The sequence below is a fragment of the Periplaneta americana genome, chromosome 3 (genome assembly GCF_040183065.1).
Source record: "Periplaneta americana isolate PAMFEO1 chromosome 3, P.americana_PAMFEO1_priV1, whole genome shotgun sequence".
Classification (NCBI taxonomy): domain Eukaryota; kingdom Metazoa; phylum Arthropoda; class Insecta; order Blattodea; family Blattidae; genus Periplaneta; species Periplaneta americana.
In genome coordinates, this window is record NC_091119.1 from 156,335,758 (window position 1) to 156,359,857 (window position 24,100).

The 24,100-nt window shown below is 33.5% G+C and overlaps 1 protein-coding gene across 1 annotated transcript in view; it reads right to left on the reverse strand.

Annotated features, from left to right (window-relative positions):
• Positions 1-3,458: 3,458 nt before the first annotated feature.
• LOC138696736 (long-chain fatty acid transport protein 4-like) overlaps positions 3,459-24,100 on the reverse strand; it is a 69,781-nt gene continuing 49,139 nt past the window's right edge. The window contains exons 5-12 of the mRNA XM_069822085.1: positions 21,610-21,811; positions 20,065-20,257; positions 19,746-19,889; positions 14,200-14,337; positions 13,675-13,741; positions 13,194-13,284; positions 11,584-11,737; positions 3,459-9,683 (exon numbers count right to left, since the gene is read on the reverse strand). Coding sequence (XP_069678186.1) covers positions 9,532-9,683; positions 11,584-11,737; positions 13,194-13,284; positions 13,675-13,741; positions 14,200-14,337; positions 19,746-19,889; positions 20,065-20,257; positions 21,610-21,811 — 1,141 coding nt within the window. The 3' untranslated portion in view covers positions 3,459-9,531. The remainder of the gene's footprint in view (positions 9,684-11,583; positions 11,738-13,193; positions 13,285-13,674; positions 13,742-14,199; positions 14,338-19,745; positions 19,890-20,064; positions 20,258-21,609; positions 21,812-24,100) is intronic.

The window sequence follows — 24,100 nt, forward strand, 5'->3', positions numbered from 1 at the left end:
CTGCCCATCTCAAACGTCTGGAGTATTATTATTATTATTACTTACTTACTTACAAATGGCTTTTAAGGAACCCGAAGGTTCATTGCTGCCCTCACATAAGCCCGCCATCGGTCCCTATCCTGTGCAAGATTGATCCAGTCTCTATCATCATATCCCACCTCCCTCAAATCCATTTTAATATTATCCTCCCATCTACGTCTCGGCCTCCCTAAAGGTCTTTTTCCCTCCAGTCTCCCACCTAACACACTATAGGCATTGTGCAAGCTCCTCTGGTGGCGACTGTTGTTACTAACTGCAGGACAGCAGCGATAGAGTTATGCTTGAAGCGTATGAATGTACTTTAACGTCTCAGGTTAAATGATTAGAAATATGGATAATCCTAAAAAGCAGAAAGGTAACACAAATTACTGTGTTCTTGGGTGCAGTAATTCTTATAGGAATATTCATTTCCAAAACAGAAAACTGAAGCGGAACGACGTTAATTGTGGATCCAAGCGCAGACGAAAGTAAGTAGGCTGCACTGCCTGTAAATAATCATAATATTATTATATATTAATGTAAAAAATAGAATGTATATGTTATATTATGTTTATAAATAATCATTAAGTTAACAACGACGGGAATTTGTAATTTCAATTCCAATGCTGTATGTGCTATTATATTTAAAAGTAAAAAAAAAAAAAAACCATAGTACATAATTGCCGAGTTCTTTACATATATATGTATATATATATATATATAATGTATAATATTAGAAACAATAATATATATTTATTTTTAAACGTATTCATATCGATATTTAATTCTTGACTTCAAGTGCTAATGGTTCACCTTGGGAACCAACACTCGCAATAAGAATTTGCGGTATTCATTTTATTGGGACAGAGAGCAGGACACTCCCAAAACTAACATACTGTTCCCAGTATTTTTCCAAAAGATTAAAGAAAAAGGTTGCCTCATCTCATCTAGCTTAGAAAAGGTATGAAAGAGACGCAAAAAGGAGAAGAAAAGATGAAAATTTAAGTATTATGGAAGGTGAATGCTCAACAAGTGTTATTTCGAAAAATGAAATACCCAGCCATACAGGCAGAAGTAAATGAAGCCATTCTGAGTGATTTTGGTTTTTCTTTCACAATTGAATTGTGAGAATTGTCTACTCAAGTGTCTATTCCATTACATCCCGAACTGAAGTCACATAAGAAATGTTATGGCAAGAGTTCAGGAACAGATGATATGTTTAATGAAATGCAAAGTTTCCAAGATTATTCTTCAAAAAGAGATGAGACAGAACTACCAGACTTAGTGGGAGTGACATTTTGTGGTTTTGACTGTATTGTTAAAATTGCTGCCAATTGAAACACAATCATACAGTAAGATTAGTGAAGAAAATCGTCTACTCATATTTTCAAATTAAATTGAAAACTGAATTATCGTATTCTGCTATGAAGGTGATGTTCGGAGTTCATCGGACAACTATAATTATGATGTATTTTTACCACCACTTTATTGCTGTTGGTTACTGCAGTTTTGTGTTTTGGCCTAGCAGAAAAAGTATTCAGGAAACAATGCCCGCAATATTGCAAAGAAAGTACACTACTCAAAATGCAGAGTGACAACTGATTGTACTGAAGTTAAAGTGAAACGCCACGTAACGTGGATCAAATGGTGGCCTTCAAATCTAAATGCTACGGTGGCAGATCGAGTGACACATTCATAACAGCTGATTGCGGATCATTTACTCTATTAGAAGGTGGTGATGAAGTCAGGTTTTCCCGGAATAAAGACAAACCTCTCCGATAAAGGGATCATTGTTGTTACTTTACCGTATCTGCATGATAACAGATTAACAGCTGAAGAAGTAGAACTACTCGTTAAATAAAACATAATATAAAAAAGACTACTTCTAGAATTAAATCACATTAAAATACGTAATTTACAGAGACACTATACACATATAAATATTACACACGTCATGACATCAAATGTAAGTATATCAATGTTTTCGTAATATGACTGTTCCGCCTCATTCAATGGTCTGAAATCTGATTTAAATGCCAAACAACTACACTGATATTTCAGGAACTCTGTAGTTACATTTTTACACTCCTCTAAAAGTACTGAACTTTCCACTGCGTCTATTAAATACGTAAAAACTGGAGAATGCTGGGTTTGCAGTGAAAGACCTGTCCTTGGTCAGAACACTATGAATGAACGAACCTATTCTTATTAATATTACAACTTTTTATCGGCAGAAAGCCGCATGTAATTTCTATATCACACATAACTAGTGAATGAATGCTAGCCTGTAGTTAATTAGGAATTGAGACACTGCACGGCGCCACCAGTACGATTTCCAGACCCTTGCACGGTGCCTATATGCATTTCTGGATTCGCCCATACGTGCTACATGCCCTGCCCATCTCAAACATCTGGATTTAATGCTCCTAATTATGTCTGGTGAAGAATACAGTGCGTGCAGTTCTGCGTTGTGTAACTTTCTCCATTCTCCTGTAACTTCATCCTGCTTACAATTAGCCCCAAATATTTTCCTAAGCACCTTATTCTCAAACACCCTTAACGTATGTTCCTCTCTCAGAGTGAGAATCCAAGTTTCACAACCATACAGAACAACCGGTAATATAACTGTTTTATAAATTCTAACTTTCAGATTTTTTGACAGCAGACTAGATGATAAAAGCTTCTCAACCGAATAATAACACGCATTTCCCATATTTATTCTGCGTTTAATTTCCTCCAGAGTGTCATTTATATTTGTTACTGTTGCTCCAAGATATTTGAATTTTTCCACCCCTTCGAAGGATTGATCTCCAATTTGTATATTTCATTTCGTACAATTTTCTGGTCACGAGACATAATCATATACTTTGTCTTTTCGGGATTTACTTCCAAACCTATCTCTTTACTTGCTTCAAGTAAAATTTCTGTGTTTTCCCTAATCATTTGTGGATTTTCTCCTAACATATTCACGTCATCCGCATAGACAAGAAGCTGATGTAATAATAATAATAATAATTATTATTATTATTATTATTATTATTATTATTGCATGTATCATTCGTATATAGATGCAAAACATTCAGTTTGTGTTAAAATAAATTTGAAATATGAAGTTGAATACATTGATGATTCTTGCAAATATCTACTGTAAATACAAGGTTTTTGGATCATCTGTGTTTCCAGATTATCCATACCCATTCTCCCAGTCATGGCTCAAAGAAACGAAAGTAGACTGCAATGAAGTATAATCCAATTTTGAGTACAAATTCCGTTATTTCACGTGAAAATTTCTTAAGTAAACAAAAAATATATGTATTAAATGTGATCAATTGTAATAAATATTGATACATAATATGAAAAAATAGCAGTTATAAATCTGTCACAACTATATGCAAAGAATTACTTGGGAATGGAATAGATCGGAATGAAAAACAAACAAAGAAACTCAACACATTTATTTTTAATATTATCAACATTGAATTTGTAACATTATATATATGAAATTATTATCACAGGAGTTGGGGACAGAGTAGTAAAAATGGAGCGACAAAACCACATAATTAAAACTCAGGGAACTGGTAAAAAAGAGAGAGAGAGAGAGAGAGAGAGAGAGAAGAACATTAAGGCACTTACATCATTTCATAACAGTTGTACATAAGATAATGAAAGGTAGCACTCCATTCTATTCCACCTTTTCAGCAAATGACGGTTTAGTTTATTAGAATATGCATATCAAAATGCTACAACACTAACAAAGTATGATTTCTTAACAATAATCTAATTCTGTTAATGCCTCAATTCCGTTAATTTCTTCATTTCTGAAATGTGTTAAAATCTAAATCATAGTTACACTTTAGGATTACCTTGTTCCAGATGAATAACAAAATTTTCCATGCACCCGTTTCGTTTTATTTATAGTTTTCACACATAAGATTTTCATGTCATTATTATGCAGTTTGTTTTGATATACTGTACATATCGAAGTGCAATTGAATGTAACTGCAAGCCAACTAGAAGTTCACACATACTGAAATGTATTTACAAAATTCTGTATATGCAGAAGTACATTTCACATTAATTTTCAAAATCTGTGACCTACAACGAACATATTGTTTTATTGAAAGCCTACAGGTGATGATAAAAATTGACATATTCTCCAGCACTTCTTAAAATATTCTGTCATGTGCATCTAGATTATTAAAAAATTTGACTTAATACTATATAAAAAAAATCTTATGAATCAATCAAGTCTTATCTGATATTTCTGGAACTGATATCTCTCTATATCAACATTTAGAAAAAAAGATATGCATAATTAAATATTATGTATTTTCGTATTTGTGAAATAGCAAGGCTCTTAATTTGCCATCATTCACCCCAGCTCTACCAGTGTGGCTCATAGATTTTTGGTAGTGCTAAGAAATGTAGATCACTTAGTTTGTCAAAGATTATCCAGAGTGCACCATAGGTGGTGGGTCTACATTACATTCGTAATGGATAATGTTGATGAATAGTTGGGATGTCACAGGGGAACAAGAGTACCTCGAGAAAACCTTTGTGTTGCCTGAGCCACAGGCTTGTGGATTAACTGGGATCTGAACCAGAGCACCCTGACTTATAATAAACACTTATAATGAGCCACTGTGGTGGTATGTTATGTATTGTTACAAACCATATCCAAATGTACTATTCTAGATAATTCAAATGTATTATAAACTCTAAAAAAACTTAACATATTGACAATATATCTTCTAAACTGATATGTGATGTAGAATTCTAAATTGTTAATTAGCAGACTTTTCTATCAACCTAAAATGGTACCTCTACATAAGTAACCTTCATCCTTAGAACATCTTCAATGTGTAATCACAAATTCAAAAAAAAGAAAAAGAAAAAAAAAACGTAAAAATGATCTGAAAAACTAATATAATTAATATATAATAACATTTTAATAAAATGGTTATTGTCAAATGCCTGGCATTAGAAAACAACATTTTAATAAAAGGGCGAATCAATTACTGCCATTTTTTGTTTGAATGCTATCTTCTTGGAATGTAATTTTCCATGATAATAGTGAAAGGAGGACTAACGTATGTTACGAAGAATGTAATTAAAATCTAGTTTATTCCAATTTAGGGTTTACTTTCTTTCTCAGAAAGACTGCATTGAAGTTTCTGAGGATCAATGAACATACAATTTGTTTCACGTTATGTTCCACCATTGCTATTTCTTTATCATTTAAGATAATTGTGTTTACGTTTTAGTTTGCATTGTGAATGTAATGTGTAGTCACAGAATTTGAAATTTTACCAAAGGGCAGGTTGGGGAAGTTAAACATAAAAAATTAATTTCTACACGACACGTAAAATACCAGTAAAAATGCGTAATTTATGTCATAAATGTATGAAAGGTAAATTCAAAACTTGCTGTATATTGTTACTCGAGTTCCAAAGCTACCAGCATGCATTATTTGCAGTAATTCATTCGAGCTCTTCATATTGTCTTTATTTCTTCTATCCTTTGAAATGTACATTGTGCTGCTCGCTGCACTGATACATATTCCAGAGTTCACTAGTCTTCAAAGGCTGTTAACAGTTTTCAACATTTTGTCATTGTGTTTCCCCATGATTTTTTATATATATATATATATATATATATATATATATATATATATATATATATATTTTTTGCTGAACCTCCTTATATCATTGTAGTAATGAAAAGTGTATTAGTGCATAATGCTAATTTCGTTTATTTTTCTTTATTCACTGATCGAAGAAGTCCTGTTCACAGAAGCCAATATTAAAAGAGAAAACAAAATTTGTTGTCTATTTGAGAACTCTTTGTGGACACTTTTTCAGAGACAGCACCTTTGTCTTTTACTACATACTTCTAGATTGTTCATGATCATAATGTGATCTGATAGTCTAGAAATTTTAAAAGGATGAAATGACATAATAAACTTCAGTTCACAGCATAGTTCTGAAGTGTTCAGTAACAGTTTATAGTCGGTGATTTTGTAGTAAGATCCTATATTAAGAATCAAAGTTGAATACGACATGTCATACACAGGAAGACCTTCGCAAAGCAAGTTTGACGAACTTTTTATTCCCACAGAACTCGAAATAAAAACAGCGTAAAATGTGCATTTTATGACTCGAAAAAAAAAACACAGCAACACATCGTCTTCAAGCACATAGTAGATTATGTAACTTATTAATGTACTTTCATGAAAATAATTTATTATGCCATAAAGAAAATCATATTTTTATTTACGTAAAATATGTATCATGTAATTGTGTGGCCAATCCTGCCGAAGAATCTGATGAACAAGTTTCGCTCTATTGCCTGACACAATTCGTGGGTGCTCGTGTAAAGGGAATTAAATCAAATTGCAAGGTATGAAAACTTCTCTCCTTTAGTACTGAACAAAACCCATTTGTCACAAAATATGGAGCACTGTAACTGCATCATGGATGAAGGCATGATTTAACCCCTTTAACACAAGACAGAAGTAACAGTGGAGGGCTAAAATCTTTACTTATCCCGCTTTAGCCAATTCACACTTAACCTCCTTTACATGAGCACCCGCGAATTTTGCTTGACAACTTGTTAATTAGACACTAATTGCCAGACATCACAATTGTTCGACAACAGAATTTCCTGAAAACACCTTAAACCCGAAAATAATGAACTTCAGATGCGTCATATATTATAATTAACTTGCAAAATAACTGACATTAATTATTAAAATAATTATGATTACTATTATTATTAGACTACACATTATCGAAACTTGAAAATTAAAATGTTAAAATAAATTTACAACTAACAATCCACAGAAAGAATGTAAAATTACAGTTGAATGTTGTGAGCAATTCAAACAGAATTTTAATGACTTCTCGTAATGCACGACGACTAGAAAGCGAAGCTTGTCTTTCTCCGGGAATTTTTTTCACATTCATCTTGAATTATCTGTACAGGAGTATCTCTGGATTCACTAGTTTTTTCTTAATAGCTGCTCTAACGTGTGCTATATCCTTCTTTGCTGCATCTGGTGTATGGTTATGTGCTTTTGTTTTCTTCAGCTTATGTTTACCATCAGCAAGAATGATGGATGCATATCCATTGCAGTTTAAACTTTTTCTTTTTTCGCAACACCAATAATATACATCACCACGATTTTTATTTTTCGTCAACAAGTAGCCATTTACAATAAGCTTGAGATGTCCTTGGTTAGATGGAACTAAATTGCAGAACATATCAGTGGATGACATCTCGACTATTTGGAGTACAATAAATTCAACTATAAATACCCATCAGTCGAAATGCAAGCACACAGCAGCTCTCTACATAAAACTGTATACACTGCCGTCAAGTGAATGAATGTCGAGCAAATCTGCAGTATGGCGTTCGTGCTGTCGGCTAGTCATCGGTCTATCCAATCATCGATTGAATAAGTGTCGGGCAATCGAGCCGCTTCCCAATGAACATATAAGTTCAAGTTTCCGCCCAATACTGATGTATACCCTGCTGACTGGATGGGATTTATCATCTGCAGAAACACGCCATCTTGTTTTATGTGCATTCCAAGAACTAATATCCAGTGCTGTTAAATTATAGTCATCACTATTCCCTTTGAAGAATAATTTCTCCACATACTATACATGTGATGTTACAATTCAAGATTAAATAAGAAACCATTTGTAATGCTGCAACAAGTGGAATTACGTTGTATATGATAAGCTGTGTAACATTGTTAAAAGAAAATACGAACTGTGAATTTTTAAAGACATGAAAAATACAAGGCTTAATTATACAACCAATGCTGAAAACAAGTTCTGATGTGGAGAATTGATAAAGTTGCAATATTTGCTCCCATCCATTTGACTATTGAAGAACATTACCAAGATACTTTCACTATGAATACCTAAATATTTTTCAGCTTGTTCGGTAATTCGTCTCTCAATTATAATGAATACGGTAAACTCAAATGACAAGGCACAACACATTAAAGAAAATACTCTGATCTCCCCTTCTTACACATAATACAGGAGTTTCTACCAAAAGTTTTACACTTCTCTTCACACGATTTTCACATACTGTACACAAGAAGTACTAAAACTTTATTTCTATCTGATACGCTACTCACAACTAAATGATACTACTAAAATATATTTCTGGAAGCTCTCGGCAATACGAGCTATGGCAATAACACATGACCAGCATGTATGAACAGTTAGGGTTTTATTTTTAAGTCATGATCTATAAACTGTAGTAGACAAATTAGATTTATGTGGATAGGTTCTCCTGTAATATTTCCATTTGGTCTGCCATCATGCCATCGTTTCGATTTTCACTACCTAAGGAGCTGCACTGCAATAAAATTATCCTCACGTAGTGTGTAACTATCTCAGCAGCTACTTGAACTGAACAGATAAAAATAAACAGAATTACGGTAGAACCAACACACATACTTCAATATACCTGTTATTTATATACTGTACATATAAAAATTCTGTACAAAATTACAAAATAATTGTACATACTCGATAGATTGTATGTAACAAATATGTATTGTTAAATTCATTTAGTTAGCAAGACTGGTAGTGATGTGCAAACAAGGGATAAAATTATAAAATAAATACGTTTTGTACACCAATTCTCGGTCCCTAAGAAATTCACTGAGCAAAACAATGGTGGATATTCTGTAATTTAATGAACCAACACACTGCTATTTAAGTTTTTAACATTTCAACTTCATCGAAGTCTTTGCATTCAGAGAGTTTTTTAAACATGAAATGACAGCCAAAAGAATGTTGTGTAAAATGCTACTGAAGCACTGGCTGAGGATTCAATTAATGTAAATGTTGTTTAAAAGGAAACTATCTACAACTTAATAATGTTTGGTTTTTAATTCTCGCCACGAGTATTATCAATTTATCAGATAGACATTTATAAATCTTTAAATATATTAATTATTTTCAATGCCCTTCAACCTGCTACAGAATTTTTTTAGTTGACATGCTCGGGTAATTTTGCATAAATAATTCTATCACATTCTTGGTATACCATTACAATGATCAGTATTCTGCGTAAGGCAATATGTTGAAAAAAATAGCTATATTTAATTTAATTATTAAGAAACTATGTGTACAAATAATTCAAACCCGAATTTCCCATTAATGTCTCAAAATAAGTAAGTAAATTATAAATTTCCATTACAAATTTCATTCTTTTCCTGTAGTAGAACCTTTTGGCAATGGTTTCCAGTCCATAATTTAAGTATTCTATTATTTAAGAATAAAAACTGTATTTAAAAAAAAAAGTTATATTTGGAGACTATATGACATTGGTCCAATTAAAGCTATTGCCATTTAACAACTATTACTGATTAATGTAAAATTTTTGGAACAACCCTGTTGGTAGAAAATAGTAACAAGACAAATGAAATCCTGCTTTGCAGGAAAATCTTGGTCCCTTGTACAGATTATTCTCTAAAGCATGAAGTAGTTACAAACGAACTCTACCACATACTATGTCGTCATATAGCTTTAATGTGAGTGGAATATACTGTCCCCCAGATAGGAAATACAGGCTATCCTTGATTTTGTTCGGATTGAAACCTTCCAATTGCAGATCCTTCTTTTTGAGCTTGTATGTACCTGAAAGACAAAGAAATGACATATTATCATAATAACATTAGGAGAAACATTGATGACAAAACAATTATGATGCATTGCAAATAATATGAACATATTTCTACATCTTTAATAACAGTAACAAGACCAGAACTTAATTAAATCCAGACGTTTGAGATGGGCAGGGCATGTAACATTTATGGGCGAATCCAGAAATGCATATAGAGTGTTAGTTAGTTGGGAGGCCAGAGGGAAAAAGACCTTTGGAGAGGCCGAGACGTAGATGGAAGGATAATATTAAAATGCATTTGAGGGAGGTGTGATATGACTGTAGAGGTGCTCAGGATAGGGACCAATGGTGGGCGAGGGCAGCAATGAACCTCCAGGTTCCTTAAAAGCCATAAGTAAGTAAGTAAGCAAGCATTTTGTGTAATTTGTTCCTCCCTTCTCCCATACCAAGAAAATAATTTTTCTCGAACTGTGCACCCTGGATTTTCTGGGTAATGCAGTGGCAACTCTTGTTAGAGGTATCAAAATAATATTATCGCCTATACTTTTGTGCATACGTGAATGACTCAATCATACTCGTAACTTACTTTTAGAAAGTAAGAGAAAAATGAATGAGGGAAATAAATAAGTTAAAAGACATGTAAAATAAATTTTAAAATCTATGTGTGCATATAACGTAAGAAGGTCTACCTATCGTCCTATTACTAGTAAAGCCGATTAAGTCCACTTTTTGTGTAAAATAAGTTAAGTACAGTCCCCGACTTGTCTTTCCGTGCTCTGTATTCTACTAAAATGGAATAAGTCCGAAATGTTGCATGCAGGCAACAAACCTATTACTTTATTTGAAGAATTTATTATGATTTTTCGTGCATTAATAAAGTTTTAATTTCTGATTTTATAAAACTTGCATTACTGGTCTTAACTGGTTTTACTAGAAATAGGACAATAAATAAGTTGTACGTTGATAAGTGAGTGAGAGCTATATGAGCAGATGTCAATGCTGTCATTCAACATTGTAACGCATTCCAGCCAAATAAATAAATATATAAATAAATAAATGCACAATACACGTACTGCAGTTTAGAGAGAACTGGAACATTACAAAATCTAAACCTGTGAAGAAATACTCCTTCCAAAGGAAATGGGAGTATGATTATTTTGTTGTTGAAGACGAAAGAATTGCTTGTTTACTGTGTCCTATCCAATTTATTTCTACTCGTCATTTCAATATTAAACCACATTTCAACAAAGCCCATATTAAGAATAATTATGGAATGCACAAACTTTCGGGTAAGTTCATTATTACGAACTGTATATTGATTATTTATATATCGTTAAATTAAGGACGTCACTTGTGTTCATTTTGAATTGAAATTAATAGTGACTTTCAAGGTTTATTACTTAAATGCTATAAATTTATGTTTCCGTAGGTGATAATAGGAGGAAAGTTTTCGAAAATCTAAAGCAAGCTAAGTGCAAAGAAATTTCAAAGAACCTACCGCAGGAAACCTAGCATAATTGTAAACCTTGAAACGAGATAATGCATTATAAATACAATGACTTTATTACAATCCTTTTTTAAAATTACAGTGCCGCCACTGATGGACCTTGCAGGGGAAAAGAATGTAAACAACTCTATGCGGAAGTCGACCATCCTCAATAGAAGTGGAGTGAGGCTGACGTCATATTTCCCCTACTTACGGGTTCTGCAGGCCTGCTCTAGACTACTGAAGAAGACAACAATCTAAATCCAAATGTAACAACTTGAGTCAAAAAAGATAGGGAAAGGGAGAGAGAAGGGCAGGCAAACACAGATAGAAGAAAAGAAAATTTTCAATCCAAGTTGAAATTAATAAAATAACGTAATTCGAGTTTCAAATACAATAAAAGATGTTTAAAATATATTATCACATACCAGTCATTTCTAACTCTAGAAGAACTCGGATGAATAAAGGTCGTGCATATGATGGTAGGTGATCCTGCACTCCTCTTGCTAAAGAAACTAGGTTTAGTGTTCCATCTGTATCCAGAACAGCAGCCATACCTGCTCGTCCCTCCACGTTTGGTACCTATCAAAATGAGAAGAGAAAAACTCAAGTCCTGTAAGAAACGCAAATAAAATGAAGCAATGATTTATTTTTTTCATAAATATATAATTGAAACTAGCATTTTACGAACACAGAGACAAAGAATTTTGTTTGTGATATCAATGAAGATGAAAGGTTTACTGACTACAATGCAACTGTTATAGCATATCAGCACAGTCTGTTATATTTTGGTTGTTGAAAGTGAATCAATCGTACAGTGAGATTATTTACTTGCTATCCCACAGCCAGCTGTTTCACTGCTTTCAGCATGTCAAGCAAAACTCTTGAGAATCCCAGTAAAAATCTTTGAAAATGCCGACTATTCAAACGACAATGGCATTAACCTATATAGAGTGATTCAAGAAGTTTTATCGCCACTAATGGAGCATTTTCCTGAAGTAGTTTGGAACATATTTTCCTAATAAAGTTTTTTCCTATCTCACATAATCCTGGAATAATCAATTTTCAAGAGCTCTTAAATGTCAGTGCATGCACTTATTTTGTAATGCATCGAGAGTCATTTGTCGCATGTTCAGTTGACATTGTGAAGTTAGTAGCTTGTTAGTTGTCTGAAGATGCCATATCGATGTTGTTACTGCCATAACTCCTATATGCAAAATATAAAATTTTTCAGTAGGAAGAAAAAACACATTTATTCATCCTATGGGAGCCGTACATAGGAGACTGTGAATTCTTACATTTTTGTAAGAAAGAAATATAATTACATATAGGAGATTTTATTATTTGCTGTATCACTATTTAAGTTATTTAATAGAGCAAAAATCTGAAAATCGATAAATATGTCACATAGGAGTTATTCCATTTACAACTGAGGAATATGCTGATATGGTACAACTGAGGAATATGCTGATATGGTATTTATTTATGGTATGTGTGAGGGAAATGCAACAGCTGCTATGGCCAAATATCACCACCCATTATCCTAATTATAGTAGGTTATTTTACGACGCTTTATCAACAGCTTAGGTTATTTAGCGTCTGAATGAGATGAAGGTGATAATGCCGGTGAAATGAGTCCGGGGTCCAGCATCGAAAGTTACCCAGCATTTGCTCATATTGGGTTGAGGGAAAACCCCGGAAAAAACCTCAACCAGGTAACTTGCCCCGACAGAGAATCGAACCCGGGCCACCTGGTTTCGCGGCCAGACATGCTGACCGTTACTCCACAGGTGTGGACTCCTAATTAAAGGATTCCGAATCCTAAGACTATTAATTGTATTTATTAACATTCCATGGTATTCATACATTGCTTCACAGCTAGAATATGGAACAAGTCAGATAATTAACAAATTGAAATAATTCCAATTCGAGAACCACAAACTTTACAGAGCAGATCCCACCCCTTCTTAAAATATTTTCATCTTCCATTCACCAATACCGAGTTTCAAGTTGGAAAAAACATCATACGAAACATTACCTCTACTCCATAGACCACAGCATCCTTCAGTCCTGCTACATTACTGACAACAGCCTCCACTTCTGAAGTAGCCACATTTTCTCCTCGCCATCTATACATACATACACACACAAAATTAAATTATTAACATTTTGAAGTCACTGCCTGGACGTCACAATAAAGAATTAATTATCAGCATATGAAATCAAGATGCTTAGTCACTAGCTGAATGATTGATGACAATATAATGAACATTAAAACTCTGAACAGAACATAAAATCGAAAAACTGAACTTTCTATACATTCGAAGTTAATTGGATCTGTTTCTTTAGTTAATATGTACAATATTCATAAAAATTTTTTTTAATAATACAACATATTACATTGATACATTGTTATAATAAATATAATTACTTTCATCTCTAGAAACTTCCTTATGAAATAACTGTAACATCATTTATCTTAATATGAAATGATTGTTCACCATGACAGCTAAACATACCTGAATGTATCACCAGTTCTATCCTTGAAGTAGAAGTATCCGAACTCATCCATTACAAGAATGTCACCTAATACACAAAATTGTCAATAAAAAGTGAAAATTACATTTTAAATATTATTATTTTGATCTACAAAATTGCAATTGTAAGGATTTTTGTCAACATCTGACATTTATAATACAATTATATAGATGCAACAAACTGTAACTTATTAAGAGTAATGGCAAATAAATAAATAAAAAAATCCTCATATTATGTTTGAATGGTCATACATCAAAGTGCCATTCTTCATATTTTATTACCAAACAAACATGTAAAAAATATTTCTAAAGAAATAAATGTAGCAATTCTTAGTACCGGTATTTATTTAAAGAAACACATTAAAACATTACAAATGGCAGTAGGATGAAGTTGCAGGGAAAAAACTATTTAAAGTAGACAGCATTACCTTTTGCAGGACAGAGCTCTTTATTTTGATTAACTGAATTACTAAATAAACACGAAATTAATAGTTAATATTTGCTTACCAGAGTTAAACACTTGATCACCACGTGTGAAGACATCATAAACTATTTTCTTTTCTGTTGCTGCACGATCTGCATATCCACTGAAATTGCTGATGGCTTTCTTAGGGTTGATTTTTCCCACAAAAACCCCTGGTTCGCCTGTGTATAATCATAGCACATATGTCAAAAGTTTTCCTTTGCACAAAGTTTTAATAACAGAATATTCAACAGAAGTCCATATTTCTGTGAAACTAGATTATTATTATTATTATTATTATTATTATTATTATTATTATTATTATTATTATAAATCAAACTCACTGTCTGCATTTTTTCCTCGTAATTAATATAAGTAAAATCCCTCGTATCTGGTACCCAAATAACTGGCAATACCAAAACAATGGCACTTTTGGCTAGGGGGAAAGAAAATAGTCATTCATCCAAAAGGGAAGAGTCAGACGAAGATGTGAGTGGTTTTCGTAGATCGCACATGCTGCACATTATGTTTACTGTCTTTAAATTTACCATTTGAACTCGCCCGTTTCGAGGGGGTGCTGGATGATTCTAAATAGGAAAGTGTGAAATTCTCTGTTCCTATAGCGTGTAAAAGTTTCATTCGTGTGATAGATAGCATCATGACTACTACTGCTAAGCGCAAGAGGAACGTCCTCACACTGAAGCAAAAGCTTGAATTACTCGAGAAAATAGAGAGAGGAGTTAGTAGATCCAAATTAATGGACAAATATAAAGTTGGAAGTTCAATTTTATACAATATAAAGAAACAAAGCAGTCAACTTCAGTGATTCGTAAGTAACAATGAATCTATGACAGTTGTGGAAAATCTGAAAACTGTACATCAATCCCACTGTGAAGAATTAGATCGTGTTCTATATGAATGGTTCGCAATTAAAATATCTGTGGGAATGTGCATTTCTGGGCCGATGCTACAAGAAAAAGTCAAGAAATTGCACCATAAAATGAAACTGCAAAGTAGGGATTTTTCGTTGGATGGCTTAACAGACATGGAATCTGAAAACTGACATGTCCAGTGAACAAAGGAGTGCTGACGAAGTGTCCGCAGATCAGTTTATTAATCAGTTCCAGAAAATTGTGTCTGAGAGTAATGTTAGTGTGGAACAAATATATAACACCGACGAGACTGGTTTATTATGGAGGTGTCTTCCTGCAACACTGGCATGTGTGCCGGAAACCTTGCCTAAGGACTTCAAACAAAACAATGATCGTGTAACTGTTATGGTATGCCGAAATGCTGCAGGTACCCACAAAGTGACATTGAGAGTGATGGGAAAATACCGAAATCCAGGATGCTTCAAAACGTAAATAATCTCCGTGTCCATTATCAGGCACAAAAGAATGCATGGATGGATTGCCACAGCCTGGGCCATCAATGTTGCCACATTAGAAAGTTCGCACGAATTTTATGTTCAGTAAATATTTGAACCGAAAATTAGTGTACCAGTATTTTTATGTTAAGTGATGTGTTTTAATAAAGAAAATCCACACAGTTTTTTGTTATTTAGTTATGATCAAGTGACAGAAATAAGCTTAATATAACTACAGTTTCAACAAGGTGGCATCATAAAATACGAACAGGTAATTTTTTTTAAATGCTTATTCAATTATCCGGCAAAATCTCGTATCTAGAACTTGCCTGGTTCCATTGGTACCAGTTAAGAGGGATTCTACTGTATACACAAAATACAGTCTACCTTGTGGTTTAATAACAACACGCTGACCATAAGAAAACTGAATGTAAGAACAATCATCATGCTTCCAACTCAGCACACGAATCCATGCACATATATGTCCCAACTCACAAATATTAACCTTCCATCAGTTGTACGTGGATGTTGCTCCATTGAGAACCATTAATATTATTTAACCACGTATCTTTACCCTTCCCTTTTCCCAATTTCCACACCTTTCAATAATCGACTTCTCATTATTGACAATTGTGGAGCAAGAGTCTGCAGCGACCTGTAATGTCAGTTAAAACTGCTGCATTTATTATTGTTACCTACTATTAGTGTAAAAGGACATTAAATTATACACATCTACATATAAAGAAGAATAAAACCGTAACTTGCATTTTTTGGAAGTGTGTTTTGCAGCTGATGAAAATGAGACTGAATGTGAGGATGAAAAAGAGAATGCTGAGACTTTTGAAATCTTGGATACAGCATCACAGGAAAATGGTGGATCATTTTCTTGTGAAATATTTTCTTTGAGGAGACCGAGACGTAGATGGGAGGTTAATATTAGAATAGATTTGAGGGAGGTGAGATATGGTGGTAGGGACTGCATTAATCTTATTCAGGATAGGGACTGATGGCGGGCTTATGTGAGGGCGGCAATGAACCTTCAGGTTCTCTGAAAGCCATTTGTAAGTATTATTACTATTACTATTATTACTACTACTACTACTAGTAAAGGTAAAAAAAGGTAAAGGTATCCCCGTAATATGCCATGAAGGCACTTGGGGGGCATGGAGGTAGAGCCCCATGCTTTCCATGACCTCGGCACTAGAATGAGGTGGTGTGGTCGGCACCACGCTCTGACCGCCTTTTACCCCCGGGAAAGACCCGGTACTCAATTTTATAGGAGGCTGAGTGAACCTCGGGGCCGTTCTGAAAGTTTGGCAACGAGAAAAAATCCTGTCACCACCTGGGATCGAACCCCGGACCTTCCAGTCCGTAGCCAGCTGCTCTACCAGTAGTATTATTATTATTATTATTATTATTATTATTATTATTATTATTATTACAAAGAATTCCTTCAGAATGCAGTGTATAAAATGACTTTTGTCTTCTTATATTGGGTGCAGAATGCATGATTTCATATTTTTATTTTTTGCACGATCGTGTTTTTTGTTGTATTTACAGCTATTGTTGTTAGTCCTTGAAAGTTAGAATTCCTACACAGAAACTTGTTGCTAGGGAAACCATTCTTCATAACATAAAACTATACTGAAATAGACCTATTACAGTGCACTTATTGTTACTTAGTTACCATTACAGTGCAGTTTTACGAAAGCTTTGGAATAATATTACTCTAAATTTTCAATGCAAAATATATTGTATTTGCAATTTTTAAAATATGATCGTGCAAAAAAATGTTGTACAATACACGTTTATGAAGTGCATTACAAAATCTCGGAAATTGAAAAACGAGTGGAACGAGTTTTTCAAACTTCTCCTCGATTTTGTAAAAAGCACTTTCCAATCTTGTATCATAATATACTATTAATTATATAGTTTAAGAATGTCTATGAAGTGAAATGATAATTTTGGCATAACTGTGTTAATATGATGAATTTGCGAAGCGAAAGATATATCTTACATAATGGTTGTACACAATTAATTTGACCTGAAATTATATAATAAATACAGCAGTTTTATTGGTTAGTGTGTCAAATGTGTTATGAGAAAATAAGCCATTTACATGGCACCCGTTTATTTTTGTAATATAGATTAACAAATTTAGTTTTCTGTCTCTTTTCATTTGCTACTTTGCTATATAAAAATGTAAGTATAACCTAGGCGAACCCATTAAAGAGATACAAACTCTGAGCAAGACTACATTTTCATATTCGGAAAACAGAAATATGTTACAAAAAATATACTCATTAAAGAGAGAATTGATTAATATAATTTCAATTTCCAAATCTGTATGTTAATTCGTTTGTTGTTTGTTGTTTAGTCAATTGTTTGAAGACAAGTCTGAACTTCACAAGTAGTGATAATGGGATAGGGTAGTAGTTCCTTTCCCCCTCCATTGCATACATCACCGACTACATGTTCATTCATTTATGGTTTGAAAATGTCTCTCAGAGAAAGTAACCAAACCCATGCATACACAAAGAAGCAAAAACTCATAATATAAAAGCAGCCATGTTCCATGTTCAAGACAGACTCTACAAGGCCATGTCTGCATAATTTGTCCAAAGTCACGAGTAATAAAATGAGAAAGTGAAATAGGCATGTAAATTACCTCAGCATAAGTAGAAAGGGCAAGTAGAAAAGCCGAGAGGACAGATCCATTGCCTGGTTCATGTGATGTCTGAAAGAATTCCCGACATGAAGTGTGCCACAATCATATGCACGGAATGGGACTTCACAAACACAGAGACAAATATAAAGTCAAGCCACAACACAGTCAACAAAAATAACCATAAAACGACAATAAGCTCTACTTCATCACCATCTATTCTTATTTGGAGAGACAATTTTCATACCATGTTTGTAGATTGACATAAAACAAACAACACAGTGAAATGCCATAAATGCCGAAATATGGACAGATAGCCTCCCTCTCAAACTTTTACTCTCCACAATTTCTTTATACCAATATTTTACTGCATTTAAAACAATGTAAATCATAATACGCATACAAAATAATTTAATGTAATATCACATGTATAGTGCAGTAACATTGCACAAAGACAAAAGTAAAGACTAATGGACACTGGCAGTAAGACAAGCCTTTAATTTATTTCAAAATAACATTTATCATTAAATGTATTTTTATTTTCATATTTCGATTATGGATTTAACAGATTGGTTTCTAGATAATGAAGCAACCTACGTATATTATTTCGACACTGAAGTGTTTTTTTTCTATGGGAAGAGACAGGAAGGAAATAACTTAAACAAGGAAAGAGTAACTGCGAGAGAATGTTTATGGAAACCTTAACTTCAACGAAAACCCATGAAAGTGACTAGAAAAACTGATGGCGGCATATGCCAATACAAGAAAACGAGAGAAACTCCTTCTTTAATTATTGCATTCTTAATGTCTATACCTGTTTACAGAATCATTTACAACCAGGAAAAACAATACCTCTACCCTTCTCATGCCTGAAATTGTGATTTTATTATAGACGAGTTCAAACAACCTATGAAAATCGTGGACAGATGTAATGTACAGAAGGAAGGAAACATACGCAACAGTAAACTTACTGATACGTAGGTTGATCATAAAATTTGTTGAGTGAATGTGAAGGTCAATTAATTTCGGATTTTGCAATATTATTCACTTGCCTTAAATTTACATTATGAGTAGAGAACTGATTTTTAAGTATTAAACCCTAAAAACCGTAGAAAACAAGGGTTAAAATGAAGTTATTACCATAATTCAATGGAAACATATAGCAGGTAATATAAAGTATACACATTAAAACTAAATGATATGTCAATCTTCATTAAACTATGGTATTCACTTAACTTTAACCCTTGTTTTCTCCGTTTTTAATAAATGGCGCTTGGCCCACTATGGCTCTGAACCATTCATATATTGTTATAAATGTCATTAAACAATTCCCCCCCCTCTATATGCAATGTGAGATTTTCACAAAAAAATTATTTGTACATTTTTTATAAATGACGTTAAAATATTCTAAAGTGTGAGGCCAAGGGTATCTCAATAAAGGCAACTATATACTGTACTCACAGCTGATTTTTATGCAGACATTCTTAATTTGCGCTTATTACCAGTGCAAAACAACCCACTAATTAAAATTTAAGAAAACTATATTCAATTAATCTTACCTGGACTACACCTTATACACAGCCCATTGTTTCCCCGGATTGGCTCACCACTATTCTCATCAATACGAATTAAAGCCACAGGATAGATCGGCCCAGCATATCTGGGCACAAATCCTACAGCTCCTACAGTACTGTTGATGTTCACTGAAAGAAAATTAAGTGTAAAGAAATACTACCATAAAAGGCAAATTTATTTTTGGCTCTTTCATGTCAAGAATAGAAATTATAGTACAAATAAGACAGAAATATAATAGTAAGGCATACATTCACCACATATCAAAGTAGTATTTATTTCAGAAGGAGAATCTATAAGACTCACCAAGATTTGAATTTCCCTCTGTAGCACCATAAAACTCTCCAATTTGCTTTATTCCAAATCTAGTGACAAAACTTTCCCAAATCTGGGGTCGTAGTCCATTGCCAAACATGAGTCGAACATCATGTTGCCTCTCTTCAGGACGTGATGGTACTGACAGCAAGTATCGACACATTTCTCCAATGTATTGAGCCACCTATAAAGAAAGAAACAGACTACCTTCAACACATGTTTTTTTGTTTTCTCCCCCCCCCCCTCACAACTTTCAGTAATGTCAATTATTCTTAAATAGAGATAGAATTCGTTGACACGTGAGCTGTAGGGAAAATTCAGTTTCACATAAATGTGGCTTTTAAAGGGTCAATGCCTATTAGAACAAAAATTATAATAAACGGGGAAATATTAGAACAAGTGGCACAGTTCAACTATTTAGGATACCACACGACTTCCAGAACATCACAAGACTTGAACATTAAACCTAATAGATTTATATATTTCACAGGAACAATTCAACACACATTGAAACATAAAGTAAGAAAAGAAACATTATTAAAACTATACAAAGTTATGGCATCGACTATATTCCTTTATGGATGTGAAAACTGGACAATAACAACTGAGATTTCTTCATTTCATTGTGGGATACTTATCTTTGATCACGTAAAAAGTAGCAATATAAGACAGCAACTAAATGTCACAAGTATATCTAAACAATAAAACGCTATAGATTAAATTGGAAAGATCGTGTTGAACGAATCCCAAATACAAGGGTAGCTAAAACTGCAATTTTATATAATTCCACTGGACGACATAAACAAGAACCTTGGTTTTATTTAATACTTATATGGCTGTTCAGGATTAAAGAACCAGTAAATACTTTCTTGCAACCCAGCCTGATACTTGCATTAATTTTAACGTGAACTTGAGTGGTTAGTAACTAAACGTTGGTGAGTGTGCCAAGTATAAAAAGATGTTAACTTAAAGCCTTTAAAAGACATTTATCATTAATGTACATAATATTAAACCTAATATAGAAATTTAATATAAAATTATTCCAGCTGGAATTGAATATTTCATTTTGGTTCAACATATAAAATTATGAAACTTGCGTAACAAATTCGTAAATGTTTCAGATCTATTTCAAATTTTGTTCTTGTTTAAACAAGTAGCATTTGAAAACAATTTTATTAAATCAATGACAGCACCAGAATTCGAACTAAGATTTTTCAAATGTTTGCTTAAAACATTATCCAGTAATTAAAACATGTATAATGATTGTGTCCTCTTTGTTTGTTAAGCCGAATTACAATTATCAATATACGAGAACTAGATGCCCAATTTCTTCCAAGAGAGACAGGTCTCGCAATACAGTGCACATTCAATCCACCTGGGTAGAATTTCATCATGTGCAGTCATGCATAATAACATAAGTTCAGTTTCTTGAAGTTAGGTTTGTAATTGTTAACTATTTAGCACAAATAGCATGGTTCCCCCTCTTCACATCTGAGTCCCTCACAAATATGCCACAATGGACACTGTTATACTCACTGTGCACTTGAAGGTGACACAATCTGCCCAGAAGTTGGATGCTGAGAACTTGGTTCGGATAGCCATTGTGCAACCAAATAAAAGCACCTGTCCCACTCCCACCATTCCTCCAGCTGTGTGATACAGAGGCAGAGGGGTGTAGAGGATATCGTCATTCTGAACATTCAACATGTAATGCACCCCAACACTCAGAAACATAAACCTGCACAGAAATCATCCTGTAAGAAGTAGTGTGGCAACATATGCATGATGAATATGTGTTACGTGTAAATATGTTCTTACAAATAGGGAAGAATAAAGAAACAAATATTTCTTTCTTTTATTGTCACAACTGTACTTAATCACCACAGCCCAGATTTTTATGTAATTACCGTAAACTGGGGTAAGGAGAATCACATGTGGTAAAGTGGATCATATGTGTATTGTTAGATAAGTCAGCGCCACTTGGATCACACATGCAAAGAAAACTATTTTTAGTGGCATTTATAGAAGAAAGGTTTTCTTTGCATGTGTGATCCATGTGGCGCTGATTTATCTAAGCAATACACATATGATCCACTTTACCACATGTGATCCTCTTTACCCCGTTTACGGTACTAAACAGTCTGTTTTATATTAATGAATGCTCGGAGAATCATAAAGTAGATGTAAGTGTACCAGTAATTACCTTCCATTATAGTATTAGAAAATTCCAGACCGAAAAGACCTTGAAATGCTTAGCCATTTTTTTATTTGGCTGAAATGAAACACTAATGTAAATGTTTGGGTGTATAACATTCCAGTGCACTTAGAAATCAGAACTCATAAACAAGTTATGAACTTCCTCCTTAAGTTTCTCTTTTATTGCAACATATACTGCATGTCAATCTTAAAATACGACAAAACTTTCCAAAGAGTTACGAATTGCTCTCCTTGTAGGAAACTAGTTACTTAAGATTTAGTTAATTCCACATATTTGTACTTTTAAATTTATATTAATTTAAGAAAATGAACAAGTCATAGTTTACACACATTCACTCATTGGCTCAACTTGTTTGTGTACTCCACCTATAGAAAGTCTAATAACAATGACCTTGAAGTGTCTTTTAGTCAACAATTTGTGCTATCTTTAATGACTTCGCATGCCATCTTGAGCATATTAATAAACCAAACAACCTTGAAGAAATAACGCACAAAACCAATGTCAATTTTCTTCTCAGACAATTGTTACAAGAATTTGAGAACACAACACGATAGGGAATGTTCAACTACTGTAGTACCGGTACTACAGTTCTTTAATGAGAGACACTTAGACATGACCTTCAAAAATAAAAATAAGACAAACTTTCGTGTATGTTGTAGCAAACGGTTTTAAGATCAATAGACGAACAAATGTTAATGTTGCGCGAATCCAATTTATTATGTATGGAAGGTTTACACAGAAGACATTGGAAAATGGGGAAGATCGAAAGTTCTGAATTCGTCTTGTTCAGGTTATTTACAGTCCCTGATGCCTATATGCATTTCATAATAACACACGCATGCTGCTCTTTATATCTGCCAACTTAGTGTTATACATGCTTGTCTTTCTGAATTCGTAAAAGTTATTTCCTACACATTATTCAGAATTGCTATGCAAAATCTTTCAATAAATCTTCAACGTATTTCTGAACTAGGTATACAGTCTGTTCTGTCTTCATTCAAGTCCCCTTTTAGTGGCCCTTAATGCTTCGTCGTACAATAATTGATTTGTAACTAATTAAATTATTAGTTTCATTAATAGATAAATGTTTATTCTTCCAATATGGTGTAGCCAATTGTCCTTATTTTCTTGTATTCTATTATAAATGTAATACCAGTACGTTCTGTTTGGCCTTTAAATTGATCTATTCACAACCATTTAATTCCCTTAGGAATTTAACCTGTACGACATTCCTTGCATAAAAACAGCCGTGTTAAAACTGTACTATATCATAATCACAGCGTAGTGTTTCTCAGTCATGAAAGAAGTTTACTTTACAGGATGTGTGGACTGTATGGAGCATTAATTCTCACATGACTGACAAAAGTATCAGAAATGAATACTAATTTAATAATTATCGAAGGAAGGATGACATTTCAGTTTCAAGTGCTAATGTTGTTGTTAATAAACCCTTTAAGGATAACTTGTGTAGAGAGTATATGGCTGGTTGCTTAGAGGGGACCATGTTCTGACACCAATAAGCATATTGATTAAAAAAAAAAAAAAAAAAAAAAAAAAAAAAAAAAAGAAAACGAAGTGTACATTGCTGGCCCAGTGAATAATTACAGCACAGAATTGGCTTAGCAGTGAGTCACTGCGAAAGGTTTTAAAAATGTTTGTGTTTCTAACAACATGGCAGTGAGAATGACATTTTGTGGGAGGATTACCGGTGTGAAGAAGAATTCAGTTCAGAAGAATAGGGGATTATAGTGGGAAGAAGAGAAGAATAAGATGATGATAACGATGGTGACAATGATGATTGAGAATGAT